Here is a 20,076-nt window from a genome sequence, read left to right as displayed (position 1 = left end):
TTATCCTTTTGGAAAGGTAGTTTGTTTTATAAGGATCATAACACGGTGTGTTTAACTAGACCATGACCATCAGATTATCTCTGATGCCCCCATTATGTCATCCATCTTGTCTTGCTTGCTGAGGAGGTGGAGAGGGAGGAAGGGAGGAGGAGGAGGTGAAGTTGAAGGCAGAGGGGGGAACATCAGCTTTCTGCAGCAACTGTTTCACAGACCGGCTCATATTCTGTAATACTGCCACTTCAACGAATACCAGGGTTTACAAGTACTACCATCTAGTCAGACATTTTAAAGCAGCAGTACAACTAAATCTGAAGCTTTTCAGCTTCTTGCATCCTGAAAACAAACAAAAGATGTGAAAAAATAAACATTTTCAGCATCTAATGGATGATTGGCTAGATTGGCTTAGGATGCAGCTGCAGCTTATATAGCATTTTTACTCAAAAGTTCAAATTTCCAAGTTCAAAGTTAGAAAAATTACCATCCAGGTATCTAGAAATCATTTTAATGTTAGAAAGGTGAAGGCTTTTACACAAAATCCAACATGGCCGCAATGATCTATTTAAGACATGAAAATACCAATAAAAATTTTTTAATTGCACTTTTGGTGATTTACATGTCACAGAACTAATGATGCACAACCTCCTTTAGTGAAAATGTTGCTACAGTATAATGAAGAAACAAGCACCCTGTTATTCGCTGTCAATGTCAATAATAACATGTCCGTTAGCAGATCCAAGTGGTTATTATGCTGGAAACTACAACAGTCCTAAACTTGATTTCTAAATGAACACACACACACACACGCCAATACCCCCGCCCCACACACACCCACGCCCACACACCAACACACAAAGAAAACATCAATAACTTCACTGTTGACCAATTTAGTCAGAATTTTCTGCACTGCCCTCAGCATCAAACTAATACCATCTATTTGTTAGAGCTCATCTTTTTGACTTTCACAGATTCGTCACCAGGAGGCATCCTGAAAAGACGCCTGAACCTCTTTAGCTTACTGCCTTTCAGCATGGAGAAGCAGTGCTAGCTCCTTCAAACAATAGAGTCCTCACTTTACCTGCAAGATTGAGTTTGGTCAACCAATGCAGGACGTTGTGTTTACCTGACTGTACCAGGAAATTCATTCTTTCAATCATGATCCAAATCTTATGGCCAAAGCTCACTGGTAAATTTGAAGCTTTCCTTAGGTTCAGTACTCTGACCTGAATTTTCAGAAACACATAAAGATAATTACAAAGTCGGCCTTCTATCACCTGACGAACGTTTACAGGATTAAATGACTAATGTTCCAACAAAATCAACAGAAACTCATACATACTTTTGTTTATACCTTAAAGACCTGCTGTTGTTGTATTAACCTTTAAATTTACTCAGGTCTTCTGGTCGGAAACAAACTAAAAACCCTTTTTAGAGTCGTCTTTAATTCATAGTAACTGGAACATTGATAAATATATTTGATGTAGCTTGTTTCATTATTGCTTTATATGATGGTTTATAATGTAAAGCAATTTGAACTGCTTTGTTGCTGAAATATTCTGTACAAATAAACTTGACCTGACCTTATTCCAGGGAAAACTCACATCAAAATCCATCCTAATCAGAGAGGAGCAAAAAATAAAAGTAAAAAAAAGAAAGAAAAACTGCATCTGGGTTTTTACAAAAGAGGTGAAAAGTGATAAAACAGAAAGGTTTTAGTTACCATAAGGAAAACAAATGCGGGGCCATCCACTGCCTGCTTATAATCCTGCCAGGACTTTCTGTTTTCATCCATAAAACAATGATTAAGGTGGAAGGAATTCATCCTAATAATGTAAAGTGTATAATTTTGAAATAACTCATTTAACATATTTATGTGTTGGATAATAAACAGCATTCCTGCGATGTTCTCTTCTAATCACTTTGTTTCTCCACGATTGTGCTTAGATCTGTTTATGTAGTTTATGTCTGGTGATTTTTAGCTATTTTACCTTTAGAGGTTCATAAATGACTGCTGATTTATTGCCCAGGGGCTTATATTAACTTTTTATATTATGAGTCAAACAGCATTAATAAGCTCTGGCTTCATGCTTCATTCTGTTGATGTGAAGGTGTGTGTGTGTGTGTGTGTGTGTGTGTGTGTGTGCGTACGTAACTCCTGGGGAATTTAACAAGCTGCGACTTTGAACTACTTAATGTAATATACAGCCATATAAAAGCAGAGGAATGTAAAAGGTGCTTTCAGCAGCACATACTTAACACTCAGCCTGTGTGCACACAAAGTTACTCCAAAGACATGCGGGTTCAAACACCGTCCATGAAGGTGAACTGCAAGAACGGACCCTAAATCTATCATCCAGAGCTGGCAAATCCAGTTCTAGGGCGGCTCCGATTAGCGCTGGTGGCACCCTGGAACTGGATTTGCCAACAAAGATCTGGTCTTAAGGTTATTAAAACAATAACACCAAAATAATAAGACATGGATTGCTTGTCTTATCCATGACAAGTCCTAACAGTTACTGTCCTAACAGTAACTTTGTCCTAACAAAGTTACTGTATGCAGGGCGTTTGTCGGTGACACATTCATTCCGCATGCGCTGAAACCTATTCAAACCACTGTTCTGTGCCTCTTTCATCTTCTATTTCACAGATAATCAGTTTAAATCCTTATAAACAGTAGCTGCCGTTATCATAGTGAAAAAGGGAGAGTCTATGAAGCTGTTGGGTAAATCTAAATTGCTGTAAGTTCCTAGAAGATGAGAGGGAAGCTGAGCATATGAAGGGTCGGGACTTACCGAGGTCCCGTTGTTTGCCTGGAAAACGTTCGGGTCGACGTAATTGAAACTCTTCCTTTCAACTTCAAGAATAACCTAAATAAAAGGGAAGAGATTAAATGTGCTCTGATTAATGGCAGTAATAATGAGAAGAGGACTCAGTAATTAGAGACTTAATTAACATCAGTGAGCAACGGAGGCAGGCAGGACTGCGTTATCCACTGCTGAGGTGAGGCAGAACCTCACCTTTACTAAAGCGGGGCAGGTAGAAGAAATGTAGAACTTCAGAACGGTCCAATAAAACAGGTTTTACGCCTAATTACAGATCATCAACATTTCACAGAGCGGCTCAGGTAAGTGAGAGAGAACTAACCTTTCGGTCGTTATTGGTCTCTCTGAATATTAGCTTGTCCACATCATTGTTGGTGTTTGTGATGGCCTCCAGGGTGCCAGTAGAACAGAGATGCTGGAAGAGAAAAAGACAGAGAGAGTGAGCGATCCTGAAAACATGAAAAACAAAAACACAAACACACAGTTCTGGTTGGAAGCTTTGGGCCCAGAAGTTAAGATTTATTGCAGATTTTCTCCACTAATTTGGTGTAAAGTCGCTTAGCAAGTTCCACGTCAACCACACACTTCCTGGTTTGAACTGGTTAATTTATTATTTTTTTCCTTCTCATTGTAATCAACAAATTCCCAAACAAGTTTAGGTCTTTGGAAAAGCCAGAAGCTAAATAGTTGAACTTTTAAGAATAATTTTGATTCTTCTAGCAAATACACAATAAATTAAAAATTATATATCTAATTTCAGCAGTTTAAAATCATTAATGTTATGTTTCATCATCCCTCCATCCTAGAATCCAGAGATTGAATTAATTATACTTTAATTATACTAACTGCTGTTCACAAGTGTATATAAAGATAGAAGCCTAATAAAATGCACACATTGAGCAAGTTTTACTGTTAACCAGATATTAATTTATCCTCAACACTGTGTTGCGTTCAAATGCCTGCTTTAAAGAACCGTCCCACAAACTCCCACCTTACTGTCCTCCTCTTTATCCGGTCTATGTACTGAGGCCGCGGACTGTGTGCGGGGTTAAATTCGGCTTTGTCAACTCTCTTAACAATTAGTTAAACATTCGGCCATCTGTGTTTGAAGAAAGCTGAATAAGGAAATCCCTTAGCCAGAAGTTCCCATAGCACACAGCACAGGCTGAGGGGAACCTGATTGAAATTCAAAGCACAGATTAGATAATCGGGTCAAGCCAATATAGCCGGCAGAAAAAGGCTCTTTAGACTGAAATGTCACAAATCAGACCTGCTTCGGCCGCGAAGAAATGGCACACCAGATTAGAACAAACACCGTGCCCTGAGAGAAAGTGGAACAACTCCTTGAAGATGACCCCCCACCCCTTCACCGCTCCAACGCTTCCTTCATACCCCCCCACTCCCAAAAGGAAATTTCTAAAGCCCCAACAAATCGCTCCATCTTTCACTCATTTAGGCCATCCAAATACTGGGTCAATATGGTCCCCTGGCAGCCAAATGCTAATGCGCTTAAGTGTGCTTAAGCAGCTTTGTGCAATGAATAGGCCAAAGAAGGAGCTAGTGAGAAGGGCAAGAGATGCTTTCCCTGTCAAAAGTCATTGTAGCCACATTTAGCAAAGACAATCACAGAAAGTCCTTTTTGTTGTCACTGATGGCTTTACTGTCAACACCAAACACATTTTAGTTAATAGAAATCATAAAAAAAACAACCTTTTGCAAAAGCCTGGAGAAAAAAAAAACAACACTTTTGTCTTGCTTTCTTAACTACACCTTGTTAATTTGACAAGAATCTTTCCTAATGAGAATCCTTTCCCCTTTAGAAATCCCCAGAAATATTTAAGTTCCCATCAAATCCACCGTTTCCACAGGCAAAAAAGAGCTTTGAAATGCCAATGAACGTATACATCCATCACCTTACAACAGCCTTCAGGTCCATTGAACTTTTTCACATTTTGTCAGCTTACAACCACACACTTAATTGTTTTTACTGGGATTTTATGTGACATACCAACAGAAGGTCGTGAAAGGAAAATTGTGCGTGGTTATTTACATTTTTCTAAATACTAAAAAAGCATGGAAAGGTGCCTAGATTTGTGTCAGAGAAACAAAGATTCAATATTAATATTTGAGTCGGATCAGATATTGGTGACAATCTGGCCACAAATATATAGAGAACCATATTGGCAGCTCTATTCAGTCTAAATCTATGCTTTGTGTTATGCGCAACATCATGCTTTATTAATTTATTTTACATTACATTTAGAATTCCTAATTGCACTTTCTTAATTAAGTTTTCAAAAGAAGGTTTGTTGCAGTTTATTTTTATACGTTTGGCCAAGGTAGTCAACCTGATGTTTTGGTCAGTTTTAGTTTATTTTCCATATTAGATTGCTTGTTATACTCCTAATTGCACTGACTGAACTAATTAAAGTTGTATTGTTTTTACATGTTTGTCCAAATTTGTGAAGCTATTGGTGTACTTAAGTATGCATAAGTGTCTGTGTTTTTTAAAAAAAAAGCATTTTAAGTCAATTCAGCACTGTTTTTCTGTATCACATCAGAATCAGCCGACACTAAACTTCAGATAATTGTATCAGAAGTGAAACATGTGGATTGGTCCTTAATTTGCATTCATATCCCCAAGTAAAATACCCTGCAACCATTTGCCTTCAGTAGTCAAATGAAGGCAAATACTAGTTAATAATAATTAACTAGTAGTCTAGTTAATTATCCGGCTGATAACTAACTAGAGGCCATCTGTGTGTAACTTATCTGGTGTGAATGCAGTTCACTACATTTAGGCATGTACTCCACTAATCAGACCTTTATGGACGTTTTTGTTAACAAACACTTTCCATCAAAGCTAACTCAGTTTGAGCTACTTTGAAAGAAGAATTAACAGAAAACTGCACACTGTTGACCAGTGTTTCAGATTTTTATTTAAGAAAATAAAGAAAATACATGCTTCCTCCTCACAGTTGTGCAATACTATTTTAACTCTAGTAAAATACAATGATGTTGTACGGTTGAACTCTTACAAATTTTGATAAGGTTTAAGAGGTATCCATACTTTTGTAGGCTACTGTAAACTCATAGATCATGCACATAATTTGCAGAGTAAAAACAGTAATAATGGATGTCCCGGTAATAAGATAGCTCCATATATTTTGTATTTATGTGAGCCCCGAGCTTGTGCCAGGAGAGTTCGGCCAGGACAGTTCAACAATTAGCTAATGCTTCCTTTTCTTGTAGGAAAATGTCTTTTCCAAGAACGATTACTCTCTGGAATCCGGCTGAATTCAATTATTTCAGCTTCAGGGTAATGTATGATTCCAGCTGGGCTATAGGAATAACAACACAGATGCAGGAGAAGGAGGATCTTACATGCACAAGAGCCTAATGAGAAAAATATTTTAACAAATTAAAGTTAGGTGGATCAATACTGATGCAGGCTCTCCTTTAGCTACCCAGCTTTGTACATTTGCATAGTCCTGCAAGCTCACATTAAAACGATTGATCCATCCATATGTTCAACGATGGAACAATCAGTGTATCAGTGGAGCCGCAGGCGGGTGATTGCACACAATTAATCACTGCTAACCTATGGTCTCCCAAACGGCTCATTCAAGCAAGGGGTAAACCTCCAGGAGCTTCGACTCATCCCCGGTGTTCCTGTCATAAGATCTGGCCAGCAAACTCCAACCATGGAGATGGGGAAAATAAGAACCCCATGCTGTCACTTAAAGCCATACCAGAGCACTGATGTGTCCTTGGTACCGCCAGCTGCATGGCCGGTCCAGGTGCTCCTGCAGAGTCTCTGAACAGTCAGCTCCCTTCAAAGCTGCTGCTCCTTAAATGTATTACATGTAGACGCTGATCAGCCTAAATGACATTACAACCAATAACATAATTTGTGTGGTTGCAATTGACTCCTTGTTTGATGCCTGCTTATTAGCTTGCAGGAGGGACAAGAAGGCAGGCAATGGGAAAATATTAACAAGCAGTGGGGGTGGAGACGGCTGGGTGACTCAGCATTATGGGTCAGAGGTCAGCACTGAGTGTTTGTAGAGGGCCACAGATTGGAGGTGCTGTTGAGAACAGCACTGGCTTTGTCCATCGATGGTGGATAATCTCCTGACTGTGGAAGGAGGAAGCTCTCTATTCCAAGAAGACAAGCTAAAAGCAATCTGTCTCACTTCCAAGACTAAGGTCCAGACCCCCAGCACTCCAACAAGCCTTATGTGGATGGCACTGCTGACCAATGGACGCCATCCACTGTGTCCAGCTGAAACATTTAGGAAATCCTAATATAATGCCATAAAAGGACTCACAAAAGGGTCAGAGGTCACCAGTTAGAAGAAGAAAAACTCATTAGACTTAAGAGAAAGATGAAAAAACTACACTTGAAATAGTATGACTCCTATCATTAATCCTCCACCACTGTGCTTGGGTGTTTGGGTTTATGTGTTGTGGTTGGTCATTTCTAAAGATGGTGCTATGCATTATGGTCAAACATTTCTACTTTGGTCTTATCGGTTCAAAAAACGTTGTTCCAAAGGTCTTCTTCATCCAGATCAAAGGTGTCCAGATGTCTTCAAGGACCAGTGTCTATGGCTGTCATACTTTAGATCAATCTTGTTCAATCTTAGGATGGTGTTTGACTCAACCACATTTGTACTTGCTCTTGGTGAATTTCAAACAGGCCAATCAGATGTTGTTTTTCTGCGTTGTTTAAGAATTGTAGTCTGTAATAGTTGTAGTTTGACAAGGGAAGCGGAGGAAGTAAATGAAGCCATTCGGTCCATGTTGGTCATGTTAATCACAGTCATTGTCCATTGTGTTGATTGTTTTACACTGCTTCCATCGCATTGCTGACCTATCAAAAGAAATCCATTAAAAGACAAGTAATTGGGTGGTGAAGCTCTAGTGTATTGTTGTCAGTCAATCTTGCACTGTTTTGGTGTGGACTACTTTAGAGAATTGCTAGCCTAGCCATGGCCTTCCAATGCAATTCCATTTGATTCTCATCTCCCTTCAGTTTTTCTTCTGGGATTTGTCCTATTGAGCTTGACTTCTCAGAATGGATTTGATCCTGGCCAATCAGCGAACAGAAGAAGCAGTTGTGAATGATGATAAAGTTTCTGCATGTTTTGAATTGTAGTCAGCCTATTGTTGTAGTTTGGCAAAGACATCAGAAGAAGTGAACAAAGCCATTCAGTTTGAGTTGGACATGGTTCCAAATATTGAGCAATTAAATTCAGAGCAAGAGGACGGTTGTTTACAATGGACGCAATTTTCGGTAAGCTTCATAGTGTAGCTTCCTTCACAATCAAGCTGGTGCATTACCTACACCATGACCAAATGTTAGCGACCCAGTCATTTAAAACTTCAACAGGTGACAAGTAATCGTTTCTCAATAGCCAAGGGTCCAGCGTAGAAGAAGGGTACCAAACTACAGATGTGTCCTTAATATCAGTTAGCATAAAAAAGTATGAGACGTGGAGTATGTATGCAGCAAGATAGGGGAGTGGAGAATGAGCTAACAATTCATTCTTCATTACCAGAGAATTTGGACAGAGGCGACTCTGTGTCAGCAGGGGCAGTGGCATTGTCAGAATGTACCATTATTTGTCTGCTGACATGCAAAGCAGCGCTGGCAGAAGATTTAAGGTTTGGCGGCTTCGTCCAGCTTCGCTCTGCGATCACTTTTTTTCCACTCGCTACCGTTCTTCATCATCAACATGAATGGGGTGAAAGAGTGCAGCTTGAGTAGGTAACAACAAATTTGGTCTCCTGCTTTCCTACAAGCTATTACAGAGGATGGCCAGTAAATCAGCTGTGACCCTTCCCACCTCATCTGGTTGGACTCCGGCCAGAGTTATTCTCTCCTCTCTGCTTGTGGCGAGCTAATTTAATGCCTCCAAGCACAGCGGATTCATTATTGACACATACGGCGCTCGGAGAGAATTCAGCATGGAGGAGAGGTGAGAGTGGACACATTATCAACCGCAAAGTTAGTCTCTGTGTGACCTGCTGGTCAGCAGCTGACCCCAGTAAACCCTCAGTTATGCTAGCCTCTTCCCATGAACTTGCTCGACGATGTGAGAATTGATGCTAAGAGCTGATGGCGGTGTCCGCATTGTAGGAGGTCTTCCACCTCACCACGCCTTCGCCGAAACCAAGCTCGGAGAGGTAAGAGGGCGTGCGCGGCATCGATAATGTGCCCTATTTATCTTGTGCATTATAACATCTGGGAAACTTCTCTAAAAACAAAAGGCGAGCACTGAGGGCTGCCATTCTGCCTTTACCTTCAGAAATCCACCAAAAGCATTTGTCCCTTCGAAATGGATAACGGACAGGCCACAAATCATTCAGGACAACAGGACCAAGGGTTTCTATGTGTGTGTGTGCGTGTGTGTCCCTGGCATTTAACTCCTCTGCTGGCCCATTCTGCAGAGCCCTGCAGGACAAATTGCCCTGCATGGTTGTCTTTGAGAAGCAGTGCAGCGCGCAGAGAAAAGGACAGGCCTGAAACACAGAGAACAGGCCTATAAAAATTCATCACTTTGACCCCCATGACCTTCTTTTATTCAGGGGGCTACACACGCACAAGCACACACCACCCATCTGAGCTCCTAAGACAGAACTATTTGGAAGTTTTCTCCAATGATTCTCAGTAAAGTTTCCAACAAACAAAACCGCAGCAACTTAAACAAGACATCCTGAAGAAGAGAAATTCCCCAAAGCTCCTGATCTCTGCTTCCAGTTCTCCAGCATATGCTCCCAACAAGCAGCAGACACAAAGGCCAAGGAAAAGCTTTCTCTGCAAAAAAAGGCCACCAGATGCTTCTTTGTGGCCATTCTTCTGTGTAAAAACAGTGGCAGTAAAAAGAGGGTTGGCTCTCCTGAGGCATATTAGTCCCAAGCAAGAAGAGGACATTGTCCCAGGCAAGGTTCCTGACACATTACTGCCACCTGTACAAAGAAAACCTAATGAGAGATTTAATCTGAGAAACCTCCCGTGCCACTTTAAGTTAGCACTTTGAAAACCAACCGCGGCAGATGTCTGCTAGACTGTTTAACACACAGGCTTTTCCTAAACTCTCAATGAGGCTGGACGGGTTTATATTGTCCAGCAGCCATATGGTTAAATGTTTGCTGCATTTGTTTCCAAATTTGTAAATCTTGTTTTCTTTTTAACACCTCAGGTATACAGGTGAGCTTTTATCCAGTAACTGAGAAAACAAATACACAGACAAAACTGCACCCAATCTAGAGTTAGAAAAACTAAAGTAGGAAATTTAAATAATTTAAAGGCTTTCTGCTTTTAAGTACTGAAAGCTGAATAGACCAGATTTCTTTCTTGGGGGGAGGGGGGATCTTTTAAAAAGACGTGTGGTTTTCTTATTGGCAGTAAAGAAAAAGGATGTATATTGGATTTGCAGGTTCACTTATTCTGATTTTTTTGTCAAATATATCTGAAATATTTGAAAGAGAATGTAGCTTGGGAAGATAAAATACCTACTTGGCAGACTATTGGCTGATACCTGCAAACCAGCCAGAGCACCAATCATTTTCCTTGGTGCTGATTGGGTGCACCAGTAGGAGTGGAGCTAAGGAAAACTTTAGATGTTAGCTTCAGGTAGTGCTAAGTCAATTTCCACAGTGAGTATTGATATATATCAAAAGTACATTTGGGGTTTGAACAATTAAACTAAGCAATTATAGGTGTTTTAATATGGGATCTTAAGTAATCATAGTTTTCAGGTATTTGCAGACGGGTTCACTGTAGTGAGTGCACAGATGATTTTGCTACAAAAATCTTCTGTGCAAGAAAGCTAGGTGAGCCCAATGGAAATAATGGGGAGGATGGAGTTTGGCTCTGGTAATTAAGAGGTCAAATACAGCAAAAAGTCCAACTTTTTTATTGTTTAAAAAATCCACTAACCTGACGAATTCCCACTACAAAAGCTTGGACCAAAACCATAAACTTGTTTTATGAGTTGAATTAAATCCAGAAGGTCAGAACTAAAGCACCTGCAGCATATTTTGTTATTATATGCATCATTGTCCTTAAGAAAAATAAAAAATTGGAATCAAATTATCAAATTTCAGAGGTACTGGGAGCTTTTAAATTACTTTGTAAGGTTTCGGTTTGCTAGGTCACCAAACTCCTTTATACCCACTGGATAAAAACACAAACACGTTCACTTTATGAAGCCTAACTGGAGCTGGAGACCTCTAGCGCTATTTTCTGCCTGGATGATCATCGAGTTATGCACTTATTCATCAGCTTGATCGTCCAAATGTCACACTTTGCTTTTTGGCAACTTTCTACTGCCTTTTTAAAACATATTTCTTAACTTCTGACATAAAAGTGAATTGAATTATCTTAAGGCTGCATAAATGATGATATAATACCTTTAAATATAGCCAAGAGCAGGGTCATTGATGATAAAATAAACACATGCTAAGTACCTGAAAACACTGCACACTCATTTAATTTACTTTTTCAGCTGCACCTCTAAGTGTTAATCAATTAAAGGAAACATACAGCGAGGCAATCTGTTGCTGCTGAGTCAATTACAGAACATCGAAGAGCCAATCTGTGATTAGCGATGGTCCAATAAGCATGGGAGTATGCTGAGTTTATTATGCTGGCATTCAATACATTTATTTCTTTTTGCCTTGAAAAAGACAAACCTTTGTTGGTGCAGTACAAATATCAAAGAGGAGGATTTATTATGTAACAGGATCATATTATTGTTATTAAAATATTTTCTTGTAATTATTTTTTCTTTATTGAGAATGTACAGGAGAGATGACAGGCTTCATTTTCGGGGAGGGGAAACTCAAAAACCCTCCTTCCACACAGAGAACATCGATTCACTCTGAGTAGCAGCCTTTAATTTGTTTACACCATTTCATCCAAATAATGTTTGTCCACCAGGGTGAGAGAGAGAGGTGTAATTCAGCCCAGGAGAGTGTTGGGGGATGCTAGGCGACCATCTAGTGGGTGGGCTTTGTGATACATTTTACCAATTTTTCATGCCCATCCCTCTTGATGTGACCCCACTCAGGGCCCTTTATGCCCCTGACAGCTCTGCGCAGGAAAACATGCTGCCGCTGTGATAGCATGAAATCGGGAACAAAGACCCCCGTGGAGAGGAGAAGGGGGCCGCCGGGGCGCTCTGTGCTCCGGACCCGCCTGGCTCTGGACACAAACAGATGTTGGGCCGGCCCCAGCTCTCACTGGCCACCCCCCCACCCGCCACAGGAGGAGGCCCTTCTCGGAGAAATGAACCCATTCGGCATTGTTTAGGCCTCCTCTAAGACAAAACCCGCAGCCACTCCTTCTGAAAGGGCCCGGCGGCGTGGTCGGCGCAGATAAATCACACCATGAGACCCATGAATTCTCAATGCGGCCCTTAATAGGCCCTCTTAAATATGATGGGATATTTGCGCGCGAGTGTGAATGGGGCCTGGCCCATTAATGTCAGTGGGCAGAGGAGTTTAAAAGGCAGCATTGCCAACAGCGGGTTTACAGCGGCGCTACAATGAGCCATTCTGGAGGAACATCACTCTGCTGCTGACTGTTTGGACTCATGTTTAAATTTAACTTCCTTTAACAGAATCTGTAACTTTTCTTATCTGATCCTGAACTTAGAAATGATTTAAAGCAACAGAAAACAAAAAAGTCAAAACAGAATAAAAATTCACTCATAAATAAGAACATTAAAGCTATGAGACCCATATCCAGCTTTTCTCAACAGTCCGAAAACCCATGTCTGATCTATTCCCAACAAAAAAATCTGATCTGTGCTACTTCCATTTAGGGAACTAAATTGGATTTGTAGTTAAACAGTTTTCAAATTGTCTGCAGTCTGAATGACCGTGTCACACTTCATCCGACTTTTACGTCATTGATGCGAGTCATATTTCTGCACCAAGAAAAGCCAGACATTGTAATTCTGCACGTAAACAAAGGTTGAAAATTGTAATTATGAACTTATGAAAGAAGTCTGTCAGTGAAGCGCATCACATCACAATCCCACCACTCTCGGCTCTGACGACACATCAAAACAGACTTCTCTTCAAAAGTTGCTGTCAAAATGCAATTTATATTAATAGTGCTTTCTTTTTATTAGTTTCCTTCATCTTGTTATGATTTTGTGACAATATTGTTGTCTCCGATTGCTAAATAACTTTAAAATCGATCCATGAACGATTCCATCCGTTATTACCTTCGGAAACCGAGCGCTGCTGTGTGACATCAACGTTCTTCTCCTGCTGGTCGTTTTGGGATTGTGAACCATTCACATAGAAGTCTGACTGTGGTTGAAGTGAATTAGTGGTATGAACAATCAAACAAAAAGATACATAAATACATAAATTAATAAAAAAGAATTGAGCATCAAGATCTGTGATTCTGCATCGTTTAAACGTCCTGATACGCTGCTTCTCAAAAGTAATTACAATCTTTAAACTTTTTCATATTTCGTCACACTGCAACTACAAACTTTAATGTAACTTATTAGGATTTCAAATTATGGACCATCTTCTTGACGAACTCCACAGCATAATACTACCAACACTGTACTTCACCATGAGGAAAATTTCTCCAGGGTGATGTGCTAAGATGGTTTTCTACAGATCAGATTCTTGCATTGCTTGCAATTGCTTCAAGATACAGGAGGTAAAAGAGTAAAAAGTGGGGTAAATATAAATGCTTAATACATTTTTGATATTTTTATTTGTAAAGGAAATTTAATACCCTGATTCATCTACTTTCTAATTCACAGTTGAATGTAATTTGTGTTGTTCTTTCAAGGTTGTGGTTGCAACGAAATGTAAAAACTTTCAACGGGCTTAAATGCTTGTGCAAGACAGTAGAAACTTGATACTTTGGTTGTACATTATCACAATGATTGGATGATTAAAATGCCAGAATAATGATGCATGCAGAGAACGTTTGTGCACGAAACCCCCCCGTCTCCCTGGGGACAACGTGTGTTATCCGAGCAGCCACTCCATCCTTCAAAACAGAACAATTACCGTGCTCTGCTCTACAAAGGCTGAGGACTGCATTAGTCAAAAATAGACTGACATCATACAAGTCGGACACTATGTACCAGGCACAAAGGCATCCCTATCCTTCACAGTTTATGCCACATTTCATCTGCAGTAAATAAGAGCGTCACTGTTAGCTGACGCTGGCCCTTCCCATTCACTTCAAAGATCGAGTCAAACTGAATATTAAAAAGCAAAAGAAACACAAATATGATGATTAATACAGAACCTGCTTTGTTGAGAAAAAAATGACTGAGAAGATAAAGAGAAACAAGATTATTTCAAATTTGATCCGATTTTTTTTATGTGATTAGATTTGAGATATTAGTGTTGGCACAAAAACACATTTATTTAACTTTACAGACAGCAGAACACAAAATCTGAATTAAATATGTATCATTTTAAATTATTATAAAAAGTTTGGACCTCCAAACAAATGTTTTAAGAACTTTTTTGCAACACTGATAAACTGTTGTTTTCCACCATTGTTTTAAATGAATGGAAACTATGACATAATTAGCAACACTTTAGAAGCTACAAAAGCAAGATTTCATATACATATAATATATGAATTTATACTTTTCGATCAAATGTATTGTAACTAAACAATACATTAGTTACAATACTAATGTAGTAAACAATACATATGTAATCCTTGTAAGAACTTTAGAACTGGGCGATGTGCTCTATCTTCCTGGTTTTGGTCAGAATGCCAGCAGCAGCATTCAGGATCAGCTGCAGTTATCTGGTTGACTTGTTAAGACACTTTTGCAATAATCAATGCAACCAAATATACCGTATATGCATGGATGTGTTTCTCTAGATCTCGCAGGAAAATTAGTCCTGTAATCCTGGAAATGTTCTTCAGGTGACAGATGGCCGACTTTTTAACTGTCTTTATATGACTCTGAATGTTCAGGTCTGAATAAATCGGCTGGACCAGATTTCAGCCCTGATCAGTAGTTTGTAGTAGCTTTGTGCTGACTCTGAATCGTTCCTTTTTAGGCTCAAAGACAATAACTTCAGTTTTGTTTACTAGGACTAGTAAAAACAAACCTAGCTGGGGTCTGCAGCAGCCGTGAAGGACTGAGGGGTAACTCGGGTTACGTCCCTGACTGGGACCAACCCGTGAGGCCAACGTTGCCTCACCCCGCTGGTGCCAGGCTCTGCGCTCATCCTTGGCTTGGTTTGTCACGCTGTCCCACCGTTGGCACTGTGTTCCAAGCTGCCAGTCACAGTTGCCCCCCTCCCTTCCAGGCACACAATGGCAATAGCATGACTGGCGCCGGGCTCAAATGGCCTGTTGTTAATGAGCAGCGCCAACAGAAGCCACTGCTTGTTCTTCATTTGCCAGCGTTTTAATTATATGGACAGCGCTTCCATCAAAGCCGCATCGCTCAAGTTACGCCCTCATTGCTGAACTCTCTTTCCTCTGTGTCTCCAGAGCTGTATTCATTAGCAGAGTAAGCAAACAGAGAGAAGAGAGAGAGAGAGAGAACAGGGGCTGTTGTCTAGAGAGAATAGTCTCCTTCTATATCCAGATGGGTTATCAGTGGGATAATAGGCCCTTATTGTGATAGATTGGACTCCTCTTGCCAGACAAAATGTCTGTATTGTATTGTGAGGAAATATTATCACAGGCATCACCTGGGAGGCTAATAAATAGGCATGGATAAAGGCTAATAATTCTGCTTCGACTTGCTGCAAACAGATGAGGTGTAATGCTCCAGCACAATTAAGACGATGTTAGGAGGGTTGGGTTTCACAGCAAACTATATTGATTTAGTAGGTCAGGCATTATACGCAAAGGATTTGTCAATACAGTTTGGCCGAGCAATGAAATACTCAAATACAGCCCTGCTAGGCGTTCTCCAGTAAGTGTTTATACATAAAACTGTCCCATTTATTGAAATGTGCTTCCCTTTTTAGCTAAATCACAACGAAGTTGGCATATTTATTCCTTTATATACATCTGTGCGAGTGTATCTGGGAGCAGCTACGGAGAGTCCCCGGTGTCAGGGGTTCCAGAGTACAGAGACCCAATCAGTGCTGGCCCGATGGCTAATGGATGGATGGCCCCCAAAATTAATTAGCCTGACTAATGTAGTGTACACTTAATTACACCGACTGCCTTTTGATTTATAGCCGGCCAGATCCGGCAGCGCACACACATGCGAGCCGCGGTCGGCCAGAATAAGAGGGGGGAGGGATTGTTTTGCATTTACAAATTTATTTAGCAAGTTTAGGTTCAGCAGCCAGGACAGCGGCCGTAGACGAACTGATGAAGTGCTGGTGGTTTCGGCTTGGGGCTGAAGGTAACAAGCATGGGGTAACATTTCCCCCATCATTTATTTTAACCCCTTCATCCATGAATTATGATAACCTCACTCAGCCTTGTTTTCCCAATTATCTTTAGAATTTTTTAACCACGTTAAACAATAATTTTTCACATTTTCACACTGTATTTTACTTTCTTTACCCTACTGCACTTCTTTATGTCATCTACTGCACTTCAGCATTATAAAATAAATAAAAAAAATGAACAAATTGTAACTCACATAACTGAACTAACCAGCAAAAAAAAATACATTTGAATAAAAATATTATTAAATAAGAGGTTTGTTTTTACAGAGGAAACATTTACAGCTGATCAAGAACTCTTAATACCAAAATGCTCCCAGATATGGTGAAAATGTCAGGTATGGCATTGCCAGTGATGTCAACTTTAATGATTAGATACTTGAAACATAAAATATATCCTCAAAACAACATTTTTAAGTGTTTAATCAATTTGGTGGACAAAGCCACCGAAGTAGCTCCTACAGGAACATCTCAGTAAACTGAAATATGGTTTCTGATGAGACTTGTTTGTCAGATGAAAATAACCTTGAAACAGATACCAAACATATTTTTTAATTCACATAAGCATTTCTGTCTTTTTTTTTTAATTGGTCTGATATAAACTGTTAATCTTAAACGTTGCGTTTTTATTCACTGTAAGCAGAAAAGACTCATAGCCAGAAGAAGAAGTGGCTAGAAAACATCAGTTTGTGTTAAACTCTCAGCTGGTTGAGGCAGAAGGCTGCTTTTACTGAGCTCTGGCTTTTTTCCCCTGTCGCCACATGCTTGCTCTGGAGGGGAGATTGCTGCAAAGTCAATAACTCAATGCAACTGGACTTCCTTAAATGAATCACATTTTACCAGATATCACCTTAAACTGCATTTTACTGCTCTGTATAATCACTAAGAATAAATTGAAACTGACATTTCTCAGTTCAGTCTTTGCAGATTTCTTCATATATATAGATTATTTCAAAGCAAAAGCAGCTAGGGAAGCTGAAATACTTTGTTGCAATAATACGTAAAAAACAGCCAATCCAGGAGAGCCATTCATTTTCCTTGGGGCTGATTGGCTGTGGAGTGGAAGTAAGGAAGACTGAAGAAATTAGTTTTGCAGTACAGCTAAGATGGTTTCCACTGTATGTATTAATGCATACTAAGGCACAAGTGATTTATTAAATTGGCAGTTTTAGGCTATTTTAGAGTCGGTCTCAAGAATTCGTAGATTACAGTAGATTCCTATTCGTCAAACAGGAATTTGTCTTGACAAATAGATTGATTTGATTTTATATTTCTGTCAATTAACTGGATCTGTTTTCCTATTAAAGGCCCTTGAGATTAAATTTGTTGTAAATTACTGCTACGTAGACTGAATCTGCTTTTAAACAGTTAAAAGCAATGCATGACCGAGTTAAGCTGAAACATGACATTCATGCTAACCCGTATCTAATCCTTACACTAAAACGGCTTGCTTTTATCTGTCCTGACATTGTCGTGTGTGTGTGCGTGTGTGTGTGTGTGTGCGCTCTGCGGTGAGAAAATGAATGATCTATCACAGTGGTCTGTCATTACAAGGCATCTTACAGCATTCATTTTCAGCAGGGATAGTTGAGGGCCCCACCTTTAATTTCATGCTGCTCAAGCGAGAGAAAGGACACAGGACAAAGGAAAGGAGATTGATGCCCGCTCCGGCCCCTCCCCCCGCTCCGGCCTCCACCTGCACTTCCTGCTGATGCCGACAGGGGGATGCTAATCCAGTAAGTGAGAGGCCAGCTGAGCCTAATGAAATCTGCCCAACAGATCAGCCTCAATTAAAACAGCCCCGCACCATGTCCGGGCGACAGTAGATCAAGTCGGCAATTAACCCCTCCCGCTGGCCTCTATCAATCCTTATATTGGAGCAAGCCGGCCAGCAGCACACAATCTCTGCAGATATTAAATTTACATTCTATTAAGTTTAATTAGGAGGGATTTTAAATATACTGGGAATTTGGGCACAGGGCCCCGAGTCTGTCATCGACGCGGCTGATTCATGGCCACATCGAGGGAGGGGGGGTACATGCACATACCAACACTCTCCCTGAAACACATACTGCTGTAATTTCTTGCCTGAAGCATAGAAAGCCAAGAACAAAATGTGTATTTGTGTATAAATGTGCCAACAACAGTTATAAGATCTGTTTTACTGGCTGAGAGTCCGAACTACGAAAGCAACTTGTGATTTAAATTTGCATTTCATTTAGGTTTGCAGCTGTTGCTCCACAGCGCTCTTAAGGTCCCACAACAGCATTTAAAACTTGGGAATACAGAGAACTGCATGTTCATGTCAGTGACTGCAAGGCTGCAGAGCAAACCCGAATCATGAACCCTCCACTCTGCAAAAACACACAAGTATTTTGGTCTAATTTCTGGTGCACATATCTTGGTACACTTGAAATAACTTACAAGTAACTTTTCAGCAAGATACAGGAACTTTTTTTTACGTCTGTAATTCCTCAAAATTGATTTAAAAAAGATCCACAGGCAGATTATTTCACCTATAACATGGGAAAAATTTCTCATGAGTTAATGTGCCAGTGGAACTAGAACTTTTTCTTCAAGATGAAGAAATTATTGACTTAAAATAATCTCCTGCATACTGCAGAACAGTAACGTTTAAGTTAGTTTAGTTTTATTGCAAGTGTACCAAGTTATTTGCACAAGAAAGTAGACCAAAAATATTTGGCAAGATTATGTGTTTTTTGCAGTTCACTTCCATGCTTCACATTTGATATTAGGTGTTTGTGCTGACTTGCTGAGTTGAATTGCCCACAAACATGTTGCTGAATATTAGGGCCAAAAATCTCTACTTCAGTCTCATTTGTTTAAAGAAAGCTGTTTCAGAAGACGTGGATTTAATTCAGATGACAGTCGTAAAACCAAAGTTGTGCTTTTTCTAACTTTCTTCTTCTACTACTCTTGAGTTTGCATTATGTGCTGTTATTTTTTTTACTGTTAATTGATTTTCTGATTGATTGAAATCCCAGAGCAGTGAATGTTGCCAATTAATCTACTGGGTTTCATTGGGTAGAAACTTTGTAAGCCAATTTGAATAATTAACTGAGCTTAATGCACTATTTGATAATTAGGATCAATAGGAACATGTGATGATGACATTTGTTGTGAATTGGGGCTTTATAAATAAACTGAACTGAACTTGAATTGCAGCCATTGCCCTTTTCTAAAAGGGCACCTTCCTCACAAACCATACTTATTAAGTCCTTTTCTGTTATTTCATGAACTTTTAACTTTTAAGACTCAAAATAAGACTTGAAGACAAGCACAAAAGTGTTATGTTATTGCTTCACATTGTAATCCCAATCTTAATGACTAAAAATGCAACCAATTCAGGAAAAGTAGTCACTAGATTTATTTTTAAATGAATACTGCTTAGTAAAGAGAGATGCTTTAACATTTTGATGTGGAGTTTACAGGACAGAGTAAATGGCTCTAAAATTGATCAAACAGACAAATAAAGCTAAAGCAGATTTTCAATATTGGACTTTCTTTGATAAAAGGGAAAAATAACTCCTTTCTGTGGAGAAAATGAGCTATAAAAGAAATGAAAACTGTGACTTCTGAGCAAATTAAGCTAAAAAAAAACAAAAAACTAGTGAAACTCGCAGCTTTAGAACTGATTTGTTTTTTAAAGAGTCTTAAATGGAGGGTTAAGTACATCTCAGAACCCACATCCTTTGTGTTTGTCTTCATTTGTGCAAACATCTATAATAAGCAATGGCTTATAAAAAAACTACAATAAATAAAACCAGTATCAGAAACATCTGACTTCTTTTTGCTTACGTCTTTA

The 20,076-nt window shown here is 39.6% G+C and overlaps 1 protein-coding gene across 2 annotated transcripts in view; it reads right to left on the bottom strand.

The window, feature by feature from the left end:
- Positions 1-20,076, bottom strand: part of inpp5a (inositol polyphosphate-5-phosphatase A) — a 168,441-nt gene that overhangs the window by 35,446 nt on the left and 112,919 nt on the right. For both annotated transcript variants that reach the window (XM_028006649.1, XM_028006650.1), the window contains exons 10-11: positions 3,142-3,234; positions 2,790-2,864 (exon numbers count right to left, since the gene is read on the bottom strand). In XM_028006649.1, the coding sequence (XP_027862450.1) occupies positions 2,790-2,864; positions 3,142-3,234 (168 nt within the window). The remainder of the gene's footprint in view (positions 1-2,789; positions 2,865-3,141; positions 3,235-20,076) is intronic.

This window comes from Xiphophorus couchianus, chromosome 22, assembly GCF_001444195.1.
Source record: "Xiphophorus couchianus chromosome 22, X_couchianus-1.0, whole genome shotgun sequence".
NCBI lineage: Eukaryota > Metazoa > Chordata > Actinopteri > Cyprinodontiformes > Poeciliidae > Xiphophorus > Xiphophorus couchianus.
This window is presented reverse-complemented; position numbering and strand designations above follow the sequence as displayed.